At 45.8% G+C, this 16,099-nt stretch overlaps 1 protein-coding gene across 2 annotated transcripts; it reads left to right on the top strand.

Annotated features, from left to right (window-relative positions):
- Positions 1-607: 607 nt before the first annotated feature.
- Positions 608-15,698, top strand: ZNF12 (zinc finger protein 12). 2 transcript variants are annotated; one of them, XM_025986189.2, is made up of 5 exons: positions 608-745; positions 1,583-1,647; positions 7,767-7,893; positions 8,144-8,239; positions 11,573-15,698. In XM_025986189.2, exons 2-5 carry the CDS (start codon positions 1,633-1,635, stop codon positions 13,423-13,425), a joined length of 2,091 nt encoding a protein of 696 aa, XP_025841974.2. In that variant the 5' UTR covers positions 608-745; positions 1,583-1,632; the 3' UTR covers positions 13,426-15,698. The 2 variants fall into 2 exon arrangements, with proteins under 2 accessions (XP_025841974.2, XP_072609289.1); XM_072753188.1 differs by lacking the exon at positions 8,144-8,239.
- Positions 15,699-16,099: the final 401 nt, after the last annotated feature.

The raw sequence follows: 16,099 nt of genomic DNA, 5'->3' as shown, positions 1-16,099 counted from the left end.
ACAACGGGGACATTGGGCAGTCGGTCCGGATGGTCAATCCTCTGAGCACGGTGCCTCCTACCCACCCGAGGAGGTGGAGACTTTCGAGACGTCCCCTAGCGTGTGGGCGCTTGGACTCCCGGGAAACAGAGTCCGGGTATTTGTGCCGCTCCCCCCAGGGGGCTCCCGCAGGACCCGGGCCGCACGCCGGGGCCGTGGTGCGCATGTGCAGCTCGGCCTGTGTGCGTGTTGGCGCAGGCGCAGTGCGGCCGCGCTGCTCTCGCTTCCTGTGCGTGCGCAGGTCACCGCTCGCCGCGGTTCCCAGGCTTCGGCCTCCGGCGGCCGAGGATTCCCCGGGACCTGCGGGGCTGTCCGCCGTCCGGCCGGGCCGGCACCCAGCGGGCGCGGGTCCGCGCGGGCCGGGCGGAGGCGCGAGCGGGATCCCCCCAGCGCGAGCCCCGGAGCCCGCGGGCCTGGGCCGGAGGAGCCGGGCGGTCGAGTGGCGGCGGCGGCGGCGGCGGCGGCGGCGGCGGCGGCGGCGGCGGCGGCGGCGGCGGCGGGCCCGGGTCCGGCCGGTTTGCGGCCGCAGGACGGCGAGGCGTCAGGCGGCCGTTTGGGGCCCCGGAGGGTGGTCGGCCCGAAGTGAGTTTGCGCGCTAGTTCCAGAGCCGGCGCCCCGGGAACGGCGGCCCCGGGGGGCGCAGGAGGAGCAGCCCCCGCCCCGGATCCCTCGCGAGCCTTGGGGCAGCTCGGCGGGTCCCGACGGGGTAGGTCGTGCGCTTGCGGGCCTCCTGGCGGTTGTGGATCTTCCGGGCGGCCAGAGTGCGCGCGGGCGGGGAGGGATGGGCGCTCCCCCGGGACGCGGGACTCGTGGGGTCCCGGCTCCCCTGGCCCCGTCCCCCCCTTGCTGCGCCGTCGCCCTGTCCAGCCTCCAGACGGGTCTCTAAGCGCCCAGGAGTGTGTGCGGAGCCGGCTGCGTTGTGCCCTGGGGCATCTGCCGGTGGAGCGCAGGGCCGGTGTGCGAGGAGGGCCGGGCTGCGGCTGCCTGGTTGACTGAGGAGGAGCCTGGGCCTGAGAAGGGAGGCGGCTTGTCCAGGGCGACGGGGTCCGTGGGTGGGCTTGCTCTCGGGCCTGGGCTCCTGGGCGCGCCTGCTGGCCGCCCCGTTGCTGTTAAGTCAGAATAGGTTTCTTAAAAGATCCTTACAGCAGCACACTTAAGTTTTTATGAATAATTTTGAAACTTCGTGTCTGAGTCCATCTCTTTCCTCCGGGCATCCTGTCCTGATCTTTAGTAGTTAAAGGAGGTAGTGAGAAGATAGGTGAATGTAAGAGTCTATCTCGTTTTATCTTGTATTTAATGGTGGAGGATCATTTCAGTATGATTTAATGTTTGTTCACTAGTGAGACAGATGCATATTCACTCATTTGCCACGTGGTCAGGTGGGAGCTACAGAGTGGTAGATGCCCCCTCATTCTTCTAGTCACTTCTGAAGGTTTCAAGGTATGGTGTCACATAGGTGTCCTTTAAGGAATGTTCCTTGAGAGTACTTTCCTTGGCAATCCCCATTTCACAAAACTTTATTACTTCTTTTTTCTTTCTCCAGGTGTGCTTCTACTTTCACTATCCTCTGTGTTTTTCCAAGAGCAGTAGAAAATGAATAAATCTGTGGTGAGTGTTTCTGTTTATGAATTTATTCCACACTTGCTTATATAATATTCCCTACAAGGTGAGGAGTTCAGATTTTAAGGTGGGGATGCGAAGGTAGAAGGGGAAGAGAGGTGTGTGGTTGGGCAGCACGTGGAGTGCCAGAGTTGCAGCAAGCACCTCTGTCATGTTCATATGTGTGGATAGCATGATCCTTCAGAGCCCTTAAAGCTAAAGTACGATCGCTGCTTGTGCTTGAGATTAGTTGCAAAAAAATGACAAATACTATTCATTGCTTGACTTACCCGTACCTGCTGAAACAGTTTTGTTTTCTTGTGTATTTTGCGATTTCTTTGTGTTGCTGTAATTGTGAACAGGCTTCCTAAGTGACAGTCCCTATACCATGGCCAGTGGTGCCTTACTTCTGCCTCATGTAAAGGAGGCATACTGTCCATGGAGCTCCCAGTGCGTACTTTCTCTGGTAACTAAAAGAGCATCCCATAAGTGTATTGGTTTTACTGCTCAAGCCAGGGGTAGGATGAGGAATCTCGAGGAATGGACTTCCCACTCTCCAGTAAGTCTCAGTAAATATTTCTCTCTGATCGTCTGATTTGCCTCTCAGACTGGGCAGTGACACCTCTGGCAGGGATTGCTTATTTCCCACTCATGTTTTTCCCATAGTCTACAGTCCCGGTTCTGCCCAGCCCCTCCCCACTCTGCCGCCTTTTCCCTCTGCAGAGTCTGCCCTATTGGTTTCAGTGATGAGCCTCTCCTGCTCTCTTCCTGACTGCTGTTTCTGCCCTTTCCATGTGTCGTTTCTTGCACCCCCACTCATGACTTTTTGCTTTATACCTGTCGGACCTCACCCTCCAGTGCTCTGAACCGCCCACTATGTCAGTTCTCCCATGTGGACCAGATGCCTCTGCGTGGCCACCTGCCAGCATTTCTATGGAGGTTGTCCAGAGGACACCTCAGGTTAATAGATCCAGTAGATCCAGAAGTAATTATTTGCAGCCCCCTGCCCTTGCCTTCTGCTCTTGTCCCCGGCTGCCCTTTGTTCCATTACCCCGCCTGTCACTCTGTCCAGAAGAATGGGATTCATTCTGAGCTCTTTCTCCATCCTGTGTTATCCTTGTTGTTGTGGTACCTGGTACCTGTAAGTGGCTTCTCTCCCTTCCCTTTCATCCTTTTCTTGCCGCATTAAAATTGCTTGTTCTTTCATCCATGGACCATTAAAGAAGTTTCCGTTCTATGCTACTTCCTTCCTCTGCTGGCTCAAGTATTTTTTCCACATTGAGCATTTCTCCAAAAATGTTAATCACATCGCTTTGCCACCGTTCAGAAAGCACCTCAGGGGCTCCGTGAGTGAGTGGCAGGAAATGTGGGAGTGGGGAGTGGGGGCGGGGAAGCAAGGGGACCTGGCTTGGCTTGTTGGTGAGACACAGAGAGGGAGTATGGCCTGGGTGTTCTAGCTGGGTAGGCCCTGATACTACGTGGGTGGCCCTGGGTTTGTTCTTAATCACCAGTGAGCTTAAGTATATTTTCACATGTTTGGAAGATGTTTCTTTTCTTTTCTTTTCTTTTTTTTTTTTTTTTTTTCAATTAGTAAGCTTATTTTTTAGAGCAGTTTAGGTTGGTAGGAAAATTAGCCAGATGGTACAGGGAGACCATCAACCCCTCCCTGTCTCAGTTCCCCGCTGTTGTGAACATCTTAGTGTGGTACATTGTTTCCTTGGGTGGGTCAGTGGTGATGGGTTATTATCTGAAGCCTGTCATTAATGTTAGAAGTCACGGCTTGTGTTGTGCAGTTTGGGTCCTGCATCTGTATAATTGCGTGTGTCCACCGTGACAGTATCCTACAGAATATGTTTACCGCCCTAAAAGCTCCTTCCTTGGGTACCACGGATTCATTCCTCCCTCCCCTTACCTATCTTTTCACTGTGTGTATAATTTTGCCCTTTCCAGAATGGCCTGAACTGTGCGGGTTCACTTATACATGTATTTATTTCAATAAATACAGCATAGTACCAATAAAGATGTTTTCCTACTATTTTCTCTGCTTACTGAATCATAAGAATACAGTTTATCACACACATAACATATAAAGCACGTGTTAATCAAGTTTATGTTACCAGTAAGGCTTCTGGTCAGCAGGACACTGTTAGTCGTTAATTTTGGGGGGGGGGGGGGTGTCAAAAGTTGTATGTGGACTTTGAGCTGTGGGGTCAGTGTCCCTAAGCTCTGCGTTGTTCAAAGGACTCATACAGTTGTTCAGTTGGAGTCATACAACCTGTGGCTTTTTTAGACGGGCCCGTTTCGATTTTTGTGTGAAGTGCTTGCTTGTGCCCACTGCCAGGCTTTCTGTCACAATACTGTTCTTTGTTTTTCTTATTTACACAGTAGACTTGAACATTTGTATGTTTTTCCTGCTTGAATCACATTAGTCAACATTTTCTTCCAAACTTCAGTGTTTTTCGCATTACTGAAAGAACTCAGAGCTGGCTATGTATCTTCATTACGTAGAAAACTTCATTTCAGCATTAACATTTAACTTTTTATTTATTTTTTTTAAATTTTTATTTATTTATTTATGATAGTCATACAGAGAGAGAGAGAGAGGCAGAGACACAGGCAGAGGGAGAAGCAGGCTCCATGCACCGGGAGCCCGACGTGGGATTCGATCCCGGGTTTCCAGGATCGCGCCCTGGGCCAAAGGCAGGCGCCAAACCGCTGCGCCACCCAGGGATCCCAACATTTAACTTTTTAATGTTTTCATTTTGATGAGTTGCATACTATACATTTTTAAAATTTCTCAAGGTGAGCATGTTTGCGAGGATAGGATTCCTAGTTTCAGAGTACCCTCCTCAGCCAGCACTGGTGCCATGGCTTTGTTCACAGTCAATGGTGGCAAGTGGGGAGGAATTTATGCTCTCGTGCTTCCCTCTAGATTTTGTTTTCCTCTCCTGGCTCTGGAGGATGGCTGCAGTTGTTCTCCTTGGATAGGCCACATCATGGTGTGCTGACTTCCGAACTCTGGAGGCCTCGTGTGTCTGAGAATGTCCTTTCTCCTGGATGTTCAGGAGTCTGGCTCGGTGGGGCCCTGTGGACTACGGTCTTCTGGCCCCAGGAGGCTCTTGCTGTCTCTGTTGTTTGGGTCCCAGCAATGCAGGTGACGTCTGTGACACGCACAGGTGGCTGTGGCACACAGAGGCTCTTTTTTAGAGTCCCTTTGTGCTTGGATTTTTGTCTAGACTCCTCTGAGGTCTATTCTTTCTCAGTTTTTACTGGTGCAGTGCCAGTGCTTTACCTTTCCTTGTGAAAGGAATCTCAGAAGGGTAAAGAAAACCTGTCATCAATCACAACTACCACCACCCCCTCCTCCTGACCCCATTGCAGGGGAGGGAGCAGCACTGTCAAATTGAGACAGTCACAGAGTATCCTCACTCAACACATCTGATCTAGCTTCTGTGAAGATACGTAGCCAGCTCTGAGTTCTTTTTTTTTTAAATTATTTTTTAAAATTTATTTATTTATTTATGATAGTCACACAGAGAGAGAGAGAGTCAGAGACACAGGCAGAGGGAGAAGCAGGCTCCATGCACCGGGAGCCCGAGGTGGGATTCGATCCCGGGTCTCCAGGATCGCGCCCTGGGCCAAAGGCAGGCGCTAAACTGCTGCGCCACCCAGGGATCCCCCATTCTGAGTTCTTGATTATGAAGCTATCTCTGGAATATTAATTATACTCAGTGTTCTTTTAGGACATTAAGGTTTGTTCCCTTTTGAAACACACCTAAATCCCTAAATATCTGCAGTTCTGGCTGGCTTCTTAATTCGTTAATCAGGTTTTCTGAAGCCCATTTTCTTTGAGTTTCAAATATTTGTAAAGCTGCTTGCTTGAAGCTGGAGAAAGAACAATACAGTTTTCTCCTCCCTTTGCATGTGAGTGTGAACTTGCCAAGTGACTCACACCAATCAGTAAAGAGAAACTCAGATTGGAACATTCACAATAATGCTGTTTTTAAGCAGCGACAGTGTGTGTATTTTATGTGCATCATAAACAACAAAAACTATCATTTAAAAAATTTTTTTCCTAATGAGGCAGAAATGCAAGCACTAAAAAACACCCTTGCAGATTGTACATTTTGTGAAGTTTTGGGCTCCGATCTTCATCAGGGTGGCCACAGGCTTAGCTGGAGATGTCTGAATGAAGGGTGGGCAGAGCTCCTCAAAGACCTGCTCACTGTTGCTCTGCGAGACCATCTTCTGACAGGCCAGGCTGTCACACACCAGCCAGTTCTGCACACACATTGGTTTGGATTGGGCAGGGACCACTTTATAAAGTGCTCGGTGCCCCACCAGCAGCTGGTGCTCTGACCCCAGCACCTTTACCCTTCCCAGGCCAGCAGAACGTGGCCTCTGGATGTCCTCTCATCCCAGGGAGCTTGGGAGAATAATAGGTTCCAGTGACCAGGCATCTCGGGAATCTTGCCAACAGGACACATTCTATACTCTTCAATCGTCCCACATCAAGAAGCTTAGATTTCCAGTTGTCATCAAAAGTATATGGTCCTTTCCAATGGCCCCTGACCTTGACACGCCTTTCCCTTCACTGCCTTCTGCACCACTCCTTCCTCAATGTTTTGTCAGAATCCATGAAGCCTCTTTGTTAACAGCACGTTGACGCTGCTTTATGATTTTTTCCTTGGTGGCTGCACAAGCTTGATACCTGCATTGCCTTTAGTTGCTTAAACTTCTGTGTTTTCTGATTAGTTTCTGTCATTATTTGGAAAGAGCAATAAGACGCATAACAGATGGTCAACAGTAACACATAGGTGTCATTGAGAAGTATGTATTATATCCAGAGAACTTTGCTGAGGGCTTTCCATGGATTAGCCCATTTGATGCGGGTACTATGTTATATGAAAGGCCTTATTATTAGTTTTATCTTAGAGTTAGTGATACTGCAGGACGTTATAATGGCCAGTGTATTTGAGTGGAACAGTATTCAGAAGACCCACATTTGGGATCCCTGGGTGGCTCAGCGGTTTAGCACTGCCTTCGGCCCAGGGCGTGATCCTGGGGTCCCGGGATTGAGTCCCGCATCGGGCTCCCTGCATGGAGCCTGCTTCTCCCTCTGCCTGTGTCTCTGCCTCTCTTTCTCTCTGTGTCTCTCATGAATAAATAAATAAAATTTTCAAGAAAAAAAGAAGAAGAAGACCCACATTTAAAGGTCTGGTTTGGGAAGCCTCTGGGTCTGTTATGAGCTGTTTGCCCTCTTCAGAACTGTGCTCCTGGCCCCCTGGAATGTGTAAATGGGAAGAAAGGGGATTCCGAATTCCCTGGCTGGGAATTAGGAACAGCTGAACCAAACAATTGCTGACAATTCATATGGCAGCCGTGGTCAGATCTGTGTATGCTTACCTTGCAATAAAATACACAACTGGAATGTTCCTTGCCGAGCTTGCTCGTTGCTTAGTTGTGGCCAGTATAGCAGATCAGCTCCTGTAAGCTGTAGGAGGAACAGGTGTGAGCAGAACCAGCAGTTGAATTTCGGGCTGTTGAGTTTGGATCTGGGACATGTGTGTGGAGTTTAGGAGCGAAGTCTGGGTGGGTGGTATACATTTGGGACATGCTGACATATAAATGGGAATTAAAGCCATGAGGTCCTATAGGGTCACAGCAGGGTGCAGACAGGAAAGAGTAAAGGACCAAAAACAGCCATGGTCCTCTAACTTCAGGATGACATAGAGAACAGAGAAGCTCGTAAAGGAGACAGAAGGAGCAGCAGGAGAGGTCAGAGGGGAGCTAACATTGATAATATTATGGGAGCAGAAAGAAGGAGCAAAGTGCATCCTGCATTTCTATGAGTGCCGGTCAGACCTGTGCTTCTTGGGGCAGGAGCTGTATCTGTTGGCCTTTGGGTCCCCAACAGCCAGGATTGTTCCGGGCTTATAGTGCAAGATGGTATTTTCTTTTTTGTGTATACTGAATGAACTTATCTTGGCATATTTCTGATATCTTTGTTTTCTTTCCACAATAAAGAAGGTATACAGTGTTTATAGTTAACTTCACCAGTGAGCTTGGAAAGCTCTCGTCCTCATATGCCTTCACCTTATCCAGTTCTGATCACGGTACTGTTACAGGGGCCAGTGTCATTCAAGGATATAGCTGTGGACTTCACCCAGGAAGAGTGGCAGCAGCTGGACCCTGAGCAGAAAACCACCTACCGGGATGTGATGCTGGAGAACTACAACCACCTTGTCTCTGTGGGTAAGGAGAGCCCGCTTTCTCTATTGCTAAGATACACAGGATTTCCCTCGATTGTGCCGACTTTCACTTTGAATTTGATGGGACTGATGTGAGTGGCCTGTTCTGGGGACCAGGCAGGGCATTTTGGTCTCTACCTCCTCAGTGAAAGGTTCTAAGTGTGGTGCTGGTCATGAGGCAGCACCATCCTCAGATGACAGAGACCCAGCAGCCCTGCAGTCAGGCTCAAGTTCTCTTTCGTTTCTGTTAACAGGCTGTCACATTATCAAACCGGAAGTTATCATCAAGTTGGAGCAAGGAGAAGAGCCATGGATAGTAGGAGGAGAATTCCTACCACAGAGTTACCCAGGTGTGTTAGTGCAGGCAGTGCGGAGATTGGTGCTTTGGAAGGGTTTTCCCGGGGATTCTTCATGGCCCCAAAGCTGCAGAAGTGACTACACACAGTCATCTGTGTGCTCTGGCAGCCCGGGTCCCGCTCCCAGCACCTTCTTCCTTATGAGAATCTGGGTTTGCAGAGCACTGCCATGTGTGCCCCTTCCCAGAGCCCTCACCAGTCACGTCCCCCTTCCCCCATGCCTCACGTCTCACTCGCTCTCACAGCATTTTCAGCCACCCGATGTCGCGGGTTCTTTGTTTTCAGGTGTCCATATATCTGTCATTGAAAAGTAACTAATGGGACTCTTCGGTTCTTGCCACCTTCCTTTTTATTTCCTCTTTTCTGTGAAATGCCTCACACTGGTTTCTGTCCCCGGTTTCACAGCTCACTATTCCGAGGGCAAATTCTCAACCCCATCCTGAGCCTGAGCCAGGAAGTTGTGTGGCACTATGCCTGGGTGCTGCTCATCCTCCCTGAGAACCAGGCCTTAAGTTTGGTGACAGCAGTGTCTGGGTCTCCTGCCTGCCCCTCCTGTCTCTTACTGTTCTGTCCCAGCGCTCAACTAGCATCCTGTCCTCTGTGGCACTCAGTGTGGTACATAGGAGTTATGATTCCTTTTCCTGAAGGGTCTACTTCCCCCTTCAGTGGGTTCTGGTTCCTGAGTTCTTCGAAGTGCTCCTCCTACCTCTGTCCTTAGGGTTGTCATTTGACTGTCTGATGCTTTACCATCCCTGTCCCCCGTCCAATATCTCCTGTGGTAGTTGCTCAGGGCGCTGGCAGGATGTGTTCTTTGGAGTTTCCAGGGGACCTTGTCACTGGCTGCCCAGGAGGAGCCCTCAGTGACTCCTTGCCACTTCCAGAGGGAGTGTTGATTCCTCCTCTTCCCTGTGCTGCCTGTGTTTTCACAGAACTCTTGCTAAACTCCATGGGGCCCTCACTCCTAAATGCCTTCTGTTCATGTGCTCATTGTCCCTGGAGCTTTACCTCAGAGGGGTGTGCTCTGTTGGCAGATAACAACACATCCTTCCAGACGGAACTCAGCATTTCCACCCCGTCCTCCATGTTTTCCCTCCTAGCTCTTATCATTATTCCAGTCTGCTCCTTCTCCTAAGGTGACCACCTCATGGCCAGACCTTGAAAAAAGTTAAGTCTGATCAAGTAATCTGTTATTTGGTAGTACATATTTTTTGCTTGAGCTTCTTTCTTCCCTAGATTATAATCCCATAAAGAGAAGGGCATGTTCCCCCTTGCCGCTTAGTATGTAATGTGTAGTCTGCATTTGAGTATCAGGAGCCAGGCAGGTGAAAGAACTTTCTAGTCCATCTATTGGAAAATAATTATAAGCAATTCTAAATATGCATGCCTAAGTCACATCCCCATTTATTCTGCAGGTGACTGAAAGATACGCATGGGATTCAGGTTAAGAGCAACTGCTCTGATTTCTACTTAAGAGTTTAAAGGAAATATGGAATAGGATCATACTTTCTAAGAGACCGGATTTGCTTAAGAGAATTGCATGGTATAATTTAAAATTTAACTCAGCATTTCATGTGGAATGTTGATGATCTGATGCACAGCTGAACCGCTGTTAAAGTCATTGCATGGAGAGTAATTATTTTCAGTTTTAAGGGGAGATGGCACTAATGAGGTGAGAAAGGATTTGAGACATTTATGTTTTTGTTTTTGTTTTTAATATGGAGACTCCCTGAATGGTTTTGAGTATATCAGGGTGGAGGTCCAGTGAACTGAATAAAACAATAAGAGCAGAGCTGGGCGTTGTTGGCACCTCAGCAATCTCAGAAGAAGCTAATGGTGCCTGAGATAGTACTCCATCTCTCCCAAGTGATTATGAAGTGGTGTGGTGCCCAGTGTTGATCCCTCCTCCACACACACACCCAAGCCCCCTTGGGTATATCAGATGACACTCTTTGCCAAACAAATAGCTTGGTTTTTCTGGAGCAGAAGTTATTCTTTGTAGACTAGTATAAACCCAGTTTGGAATTCATACTGTAGATCTAGGTGGAAAGTATTCTTTGTCAGATGTTACCTTCCATTTATCCTTGGGAGGACACAATCAGTACAGTTTCATTTGATGTGGATGAAAGCAAGTATAACAGTCAAGTTTGTCTAAAATCTTGTAAGATAAGTAAAAATAGCAATTTGGGGAATCTGATTTTTAAGGTTTGTAAGTGAAAATGAAACTAAATGAAAATCAGGAGTGGTGAAGTCTGTTCACAGTCAGAATTAAGTGACACCAGTGTGTCAGAGGCAAGACTAGTTTAAGGAAATTGCCAGGAGATTGAAAATGGGAAAAACAGTTGCTGCATTACTGAGCATGTGTTTTGTGCCACATGCTGATCTGAGCACATTATGAATTGACGTAATCCAACAGCAACCATATAACTTAGGTACCATTGTCTCCATGTCACCTGTGGGTGATCCTGAGCCGCAGGTGACATAAGGACTCTCCCCAGGTCACCCAGCCAGAATACATGTCCAGATAGAAACAGGTAAAGTTCATAGTCTGAATGAGTTCAGTTTAAATCATAACATCAGTAGAGTATTTACAAAACCTTAAACTTCTGAAGAGCTGTTATGCTCTCGTCTATTTTATTCTTCCCGTTGGAGATACAGAGTTCCCAGGGCTCTCCTCCCAAGTGACATAGAACCACAATTAGCTAGAGTCCTGGCCACATGGCTGCTACTCTAAACATGGGTTTGGGTAGAAGCTGATTTGGCCCTACTGTGTGGAATCTGGGCAAAATAGTTTGGAATGACCTAGGCCAGTGAGAATGTTGCCACAAAATCTCAGTAAAAGGTGATGGTGCCTGAGACTATAGTTGTTTCTTCCAACTTGCTGCAGAGCGGTATGGTGCCCAGTGCTGGTCCCCTCCTCCACACCTGATGCCTCTGAGGAGCCTGTGCACCACTGTTCCTTGGCAGTGCTCCTCGTCACCCTTCATTCACCCCGTTTGCTGCCTGTCAGCTATGCATCTACTGTCCTTCCTTTCCCTGTAACTGCTGTGTTTATATTTTACTGTTTGTATCCAGTTTTGAACAAAATCTTACAAAGTAGCAAAGATCAAATGTGCTTGTGTTTTTCCCTTTTCCTTACCTCAGAAGTATGTGTGTATGTGCACATGCGTGCGTGTTTATTATAAACTATAACAATAGGGGAAAGAGGTACACTTGGCGTGAGTCCATGGAGCTCACATTTACACCAAAATGAAATGCTTGCCTGTAAGTCACCTTCCATATCTTATGTAGGAAGATATATAAAATTATGTTAATTTTGCCTCTTTTTAGAAGAAGTCTGGAAAGCTGATGATCTGGTAGAAAGAGTCCAGGAAAATGAAGGGAAATATTCAAGGCAAGCTGTATCCTTCAACAGCAAAACCCTGATTGAAGAGAGAGGTAATGTTCTTGGTAAGACTTTTAATGTGGAAACGAACCCCATTCCTTCAAGAAAAATGTGCTATAAATGTGACTCGTGTGAAAAGAGTTTGAAATCTGTTTCTGAATATATTAGTAGTGATGGCAGCTATGCAAGCATAAAGCCTGATGAATGTAGTGCATGTGGGAAATCACTTCCCCATGTTAAACTTGAGAAAACTCATCCAGGAGATGAATCTTATGAATTTAATCAAAATGGGGAAGCTTATAGTCTAAATGAAGAAAGTATTTATCAGAACATTCATATTTTGGAGAAACCTTTTGAATATATTGAATGCCAGAAAGCCTTTCAAAAGGATACAGTTTTTGTTAATCACATGGAGGAGAAGCCCTATAAATGGAATGAATCTGAAATAGCCTTTCTGCAAATGTCCAACCTCAGTGCACACCAGAGGTCTCATATGGAATTGAAGCCCTTTGAATGCAGTGCATGTGGGAAATCCTTCTGTAAAAAGTCAAAGTTTATCATACATCAGAGGACTCACACAGGAGAGAAACCTTATGAATGTAATCAGTGTGGGAAATCCTTCTGCCAGAAGGGGACCCTCACTGTCCATCAGCGCACACACACAGGGGAGAAACCCTATGAATGTAACGAATGTGGGAAAACCTTCTACCAGAAGTTACACCTCATTCAACATCAGAGAACTCACTCAGGAGAGAAGCCCTATGAATGTAGTTACTGTGGAAAATCCTTTTGTCAGAAGACGCACCTCACACAGCACCAGAGAACACATTCAGGAGAGAGACCCTATGTTTGTCATGACTGTGGAAAAACCTTCTCCCAGAAGTCCGCACTTAATGACCATCAGAAAATTCACACAGGTGTGAAGCTCTACAAGTGTAACGAATGTGGGAAGTGCTTCTGCCGCAAGTCTACTCTCACCACACATCAGAGGACACACACCGGAGAGAAGCCCTACGAATGTAATGAGTGTGGGAAATTCTTCTCGCGGTTATCCTATCTCACTGTACACTACAGGACTCATTCGGGAGAGAAGCCCTACGAATGTAATGAGTGTGGGAAAACCTTCTACCTGAATTCAGCTCTCATGAGACATCAGCGAGTGCACACCGGAGAGAAACCATACGAATGTACCGAGTGTGGAAAGCTCTTCTCTCAGCTGTCGTACCTCACTATACACCACAGAACTCATTCAGGAGTGAAACCCTACGAATGTAACGAGTGTGGGAAGACCTTTTACCAGAACTCAGCCCTTTGCAGACATCGGAGAATACATAAAGGAGAAAAGCCCTACGAATGTTATATATGTGGGAAGTTCTTCTCTCAGATGTCATACCTCACCATACACCATCGAATTCATTCAGGAGAGAAACCTTATGAATGTAATGAGTGTGGGAAAACCTTCTGCCAGAATTCAGCCCTTAACAGACATCAGAGGACACACACAGGAGAGAAAGCTTATGAGTGTTACGAGTGTGGGAAGTTCTTCTCTCAGATGTCCTATCTCACCATCCACCATCGAATCCATTCGGGAGAGAAGCCCTTTGAATGTAATGAATGTGGAAAAGCCTTCTCTCGGATGTCATACCTCACTGTACACTATAGGACTCATTCAGGAGAGAAGCCCTACGAATGTAACGAGTGTGGGAAAAAATTCTATCACAAGTCAGCCTTCAATAGCCATCAGCGGATTCACAGGAGAGGGAATGTGAATGTACTGGATGTGGGGAGGCTTCTCTGAAGTCAGAGAACCTTTCCATGTGGTGAGTGGGCAACTCCTGCTGACCCACATCAGAGCTTACACGGGTGATCTGCACAAGCCTTTGTGTTAGACTTGAAGCCTGAAAGTTCACAGGGTAGAAACCCCAACTGTACCAAGACCACAAGACTTGTTGGATAACAAACTATACAGGAGTAAAAATTTATATGTATTTAGAATGTGTATGCACTTCACCGTGGACTCAAACTGTTTTACATATCAGGGAATTCATGCCAAGGGAAAAATCTCTCCATTTTAAGGAAGGTGGAAAATGTACTCCTTTGGAAATTACAAAATGTTATGCTTCTGATGTAGTATTAAGCTTCTTGAAAACAAAAATACAGAAGGTAAAGATACTTATGTAAATAGAAGCTGTAAAACCACCTGATAGTAATCAAGACCACAGCATAGCAACCTTACACTCACATGGGAGTGCTTCCTGGGAATGTAGGACTTAACATTTTTGAGGAGTTTTCAGTTTCTTTGCTTGCTTTATGCTACATGAAATGTATGTTCAGTTTGAATCATGTTTGAAAAGTCATTGTATCCTTATTAGAATAATTTGTAATACATGGTAAGGTAACCCATTTTAAATAGCTCTACCATGTTAGGATCCTGATATTCACTGCCCCTGAACTAACATCTGATAGTATAAAGTATGCTGCTTCTTGTACTCTTGCCTGGAGTTCATAAATGTCTTTGATTGTTGTTAATGAACTAAGTCTTCTGTGAAGAAGCCAATGTCTTTATAACATGTTCAACTGTATCTGAGTCAGCAAGAGTTAGAAATCTATGCATATGGTAGAAAAGCGCATAGATAATTTTAAGATGTTACTGCCAGACATTTCCAGTAGTCTAAGAAGCACCTATAGTATTTACTGTACTCTATCAGTTATATTTACTTAAAATATTTAAGTACTTAAAATATTTCCATTTGTATCAGTTTTTTTTTCTCCATCTGTTGTTTTATTTGGATGCTTACACTAAGTGTACAGAGCACACATACTATGTAACTTAGGAATTATCTGTATTTTTTTTTATAACGATAGTGTTTTTAAAAATTGTGCTCTATTCCTATGTAAATGAATGAAGAACTCTTCATATGGGTTTTTGGCAGACACTGTTGAGTGACCCTGGTTACTCACTCTTTATTGTTTGCTGGCGGAGTTTGGGTGTCCATTTCTCCTCGTGGAATGGGGGGAAATCCTGACAAGTTTCAGTTAATAATGATAATCCTTTTCTCATTGCCAGCAATTGGTTTAGAATGGTCACAGGACCCAGTTCTATGCAGATAAAGGAGATAGCTGACAGGTTATTTCTGAAAAGGTTCAAATAATGAATCCTGCAGAGTTAAGCAGAGTCTTCTGTTGAACATTGCCTTCATTGCATGTGATGCCTGGCTGTGTCTTTCAACAATGAATTATAATTTAAACATGGCAGAGCAGAAAGACTGGGAGGACTGGGACCTGAATGATGTTGAGCCGCTGAACCAGCCAGCTGTGGCTCCTCTGCTTCTGGACTGTCACTTCTGTAGGAGATGAAATTTACCTTGGAGCAGGTTGATTTAGGTTGCTCTGTTAACAGATAGCTGAAGATACAAAGTTATACCTTTGTAGGAATTATGCAATTGCGAAGTGGACTTTAGGTAAATCATTTATTTAGAAGTTCTGATAGAGAGGTCGATCTAATTTTCTGTAAATTTTGATGTAAATAGTCAGGGCACTACCAATCAACTTGAAACGATTAAATGTGTATGTTTCCTTGAATGGTTACATCATTGACCTAAGAATCTTTAGAACCTGATAACAATGTCAGATATACCTTCCTTTTTACAATGCATGACATAAATTTTGTTTAGTTTAATTTCTTTTATTCATGGATCATTCTTCCACTGTTAATTCATAATATATGGTGTGGAGGTAAGGACGTTTACTTTCCAGTGATTAGCCCCATAGCCTATATTTGAATAATTGACACCTGCCCACTGAGATGAAATGCCGTATTTTTCATGTATTCTGATCATTTGTGGCACCAGTTTTTGTTGCTCAGCACTTTCCCTCCATATTCTTCTAGCTGATTGTGAGTATGCTATATAATAGGAATGAAAAGTCTGGTAGATTGTATAGATTTGTGTAGGAAAATATACTCATAGTGTATTTGTTGAAATGATACCTATAAAGAGTTCGCACAGTAGTTTGTCATTATAGCTTAAATACACAGTATGCATTTTAAGTAAAATATTTTAAAAGTTTAAATGATTCACCACATTCTTTTTCTCTTACGGAGTGCCTGCACAGGAAAGGGCCTGGTGCACAGAATGGTCTTGAACTGCCTATCTAATGATGTAGTCATGTGATTAGTTTGTAGTTTCAAAGATGTCAGCAATTTCATTCTGTATCTCTGAAAGTGGAATCAGTGGCATGTTCTTCTATAGTGATATTTTTTTTTCTTCCCTAGAGGCACTTAAAATAATGGTTTGTCTTAAATTTGATGGAATGTAGTTTTTGAAAAGTTTTTAACTGTTCCTAGCAAGAGTGTAAGATGCACAGGCCTGAGTTCATGAAAGAGCACTAGCAGGATGTCAGGTCTCCTATCCTGCGCAAGGACTGAATGTGGAATTGGGGCAGAGCGGGAGCTTTTGTGCATTATATATAGT

Source organism: Vulpes vulpes, chromosome 3, assembly GCF_048418805.1.
Source record: "Vulpes vulpes isolate BD-2025 chromosome 3, VulVul3, whole genome shotgun sequence".
Taxonomy (NCBI): domain Eukaryota; kingdom Metazoa; phylum Chordata; class Mammalia; order Carnivora; family Canidae; genus Vulpes; species Vulpes vulpes.
This window is presented reverse-complemented; position numbering and strand designations above follow the sequence as displayed.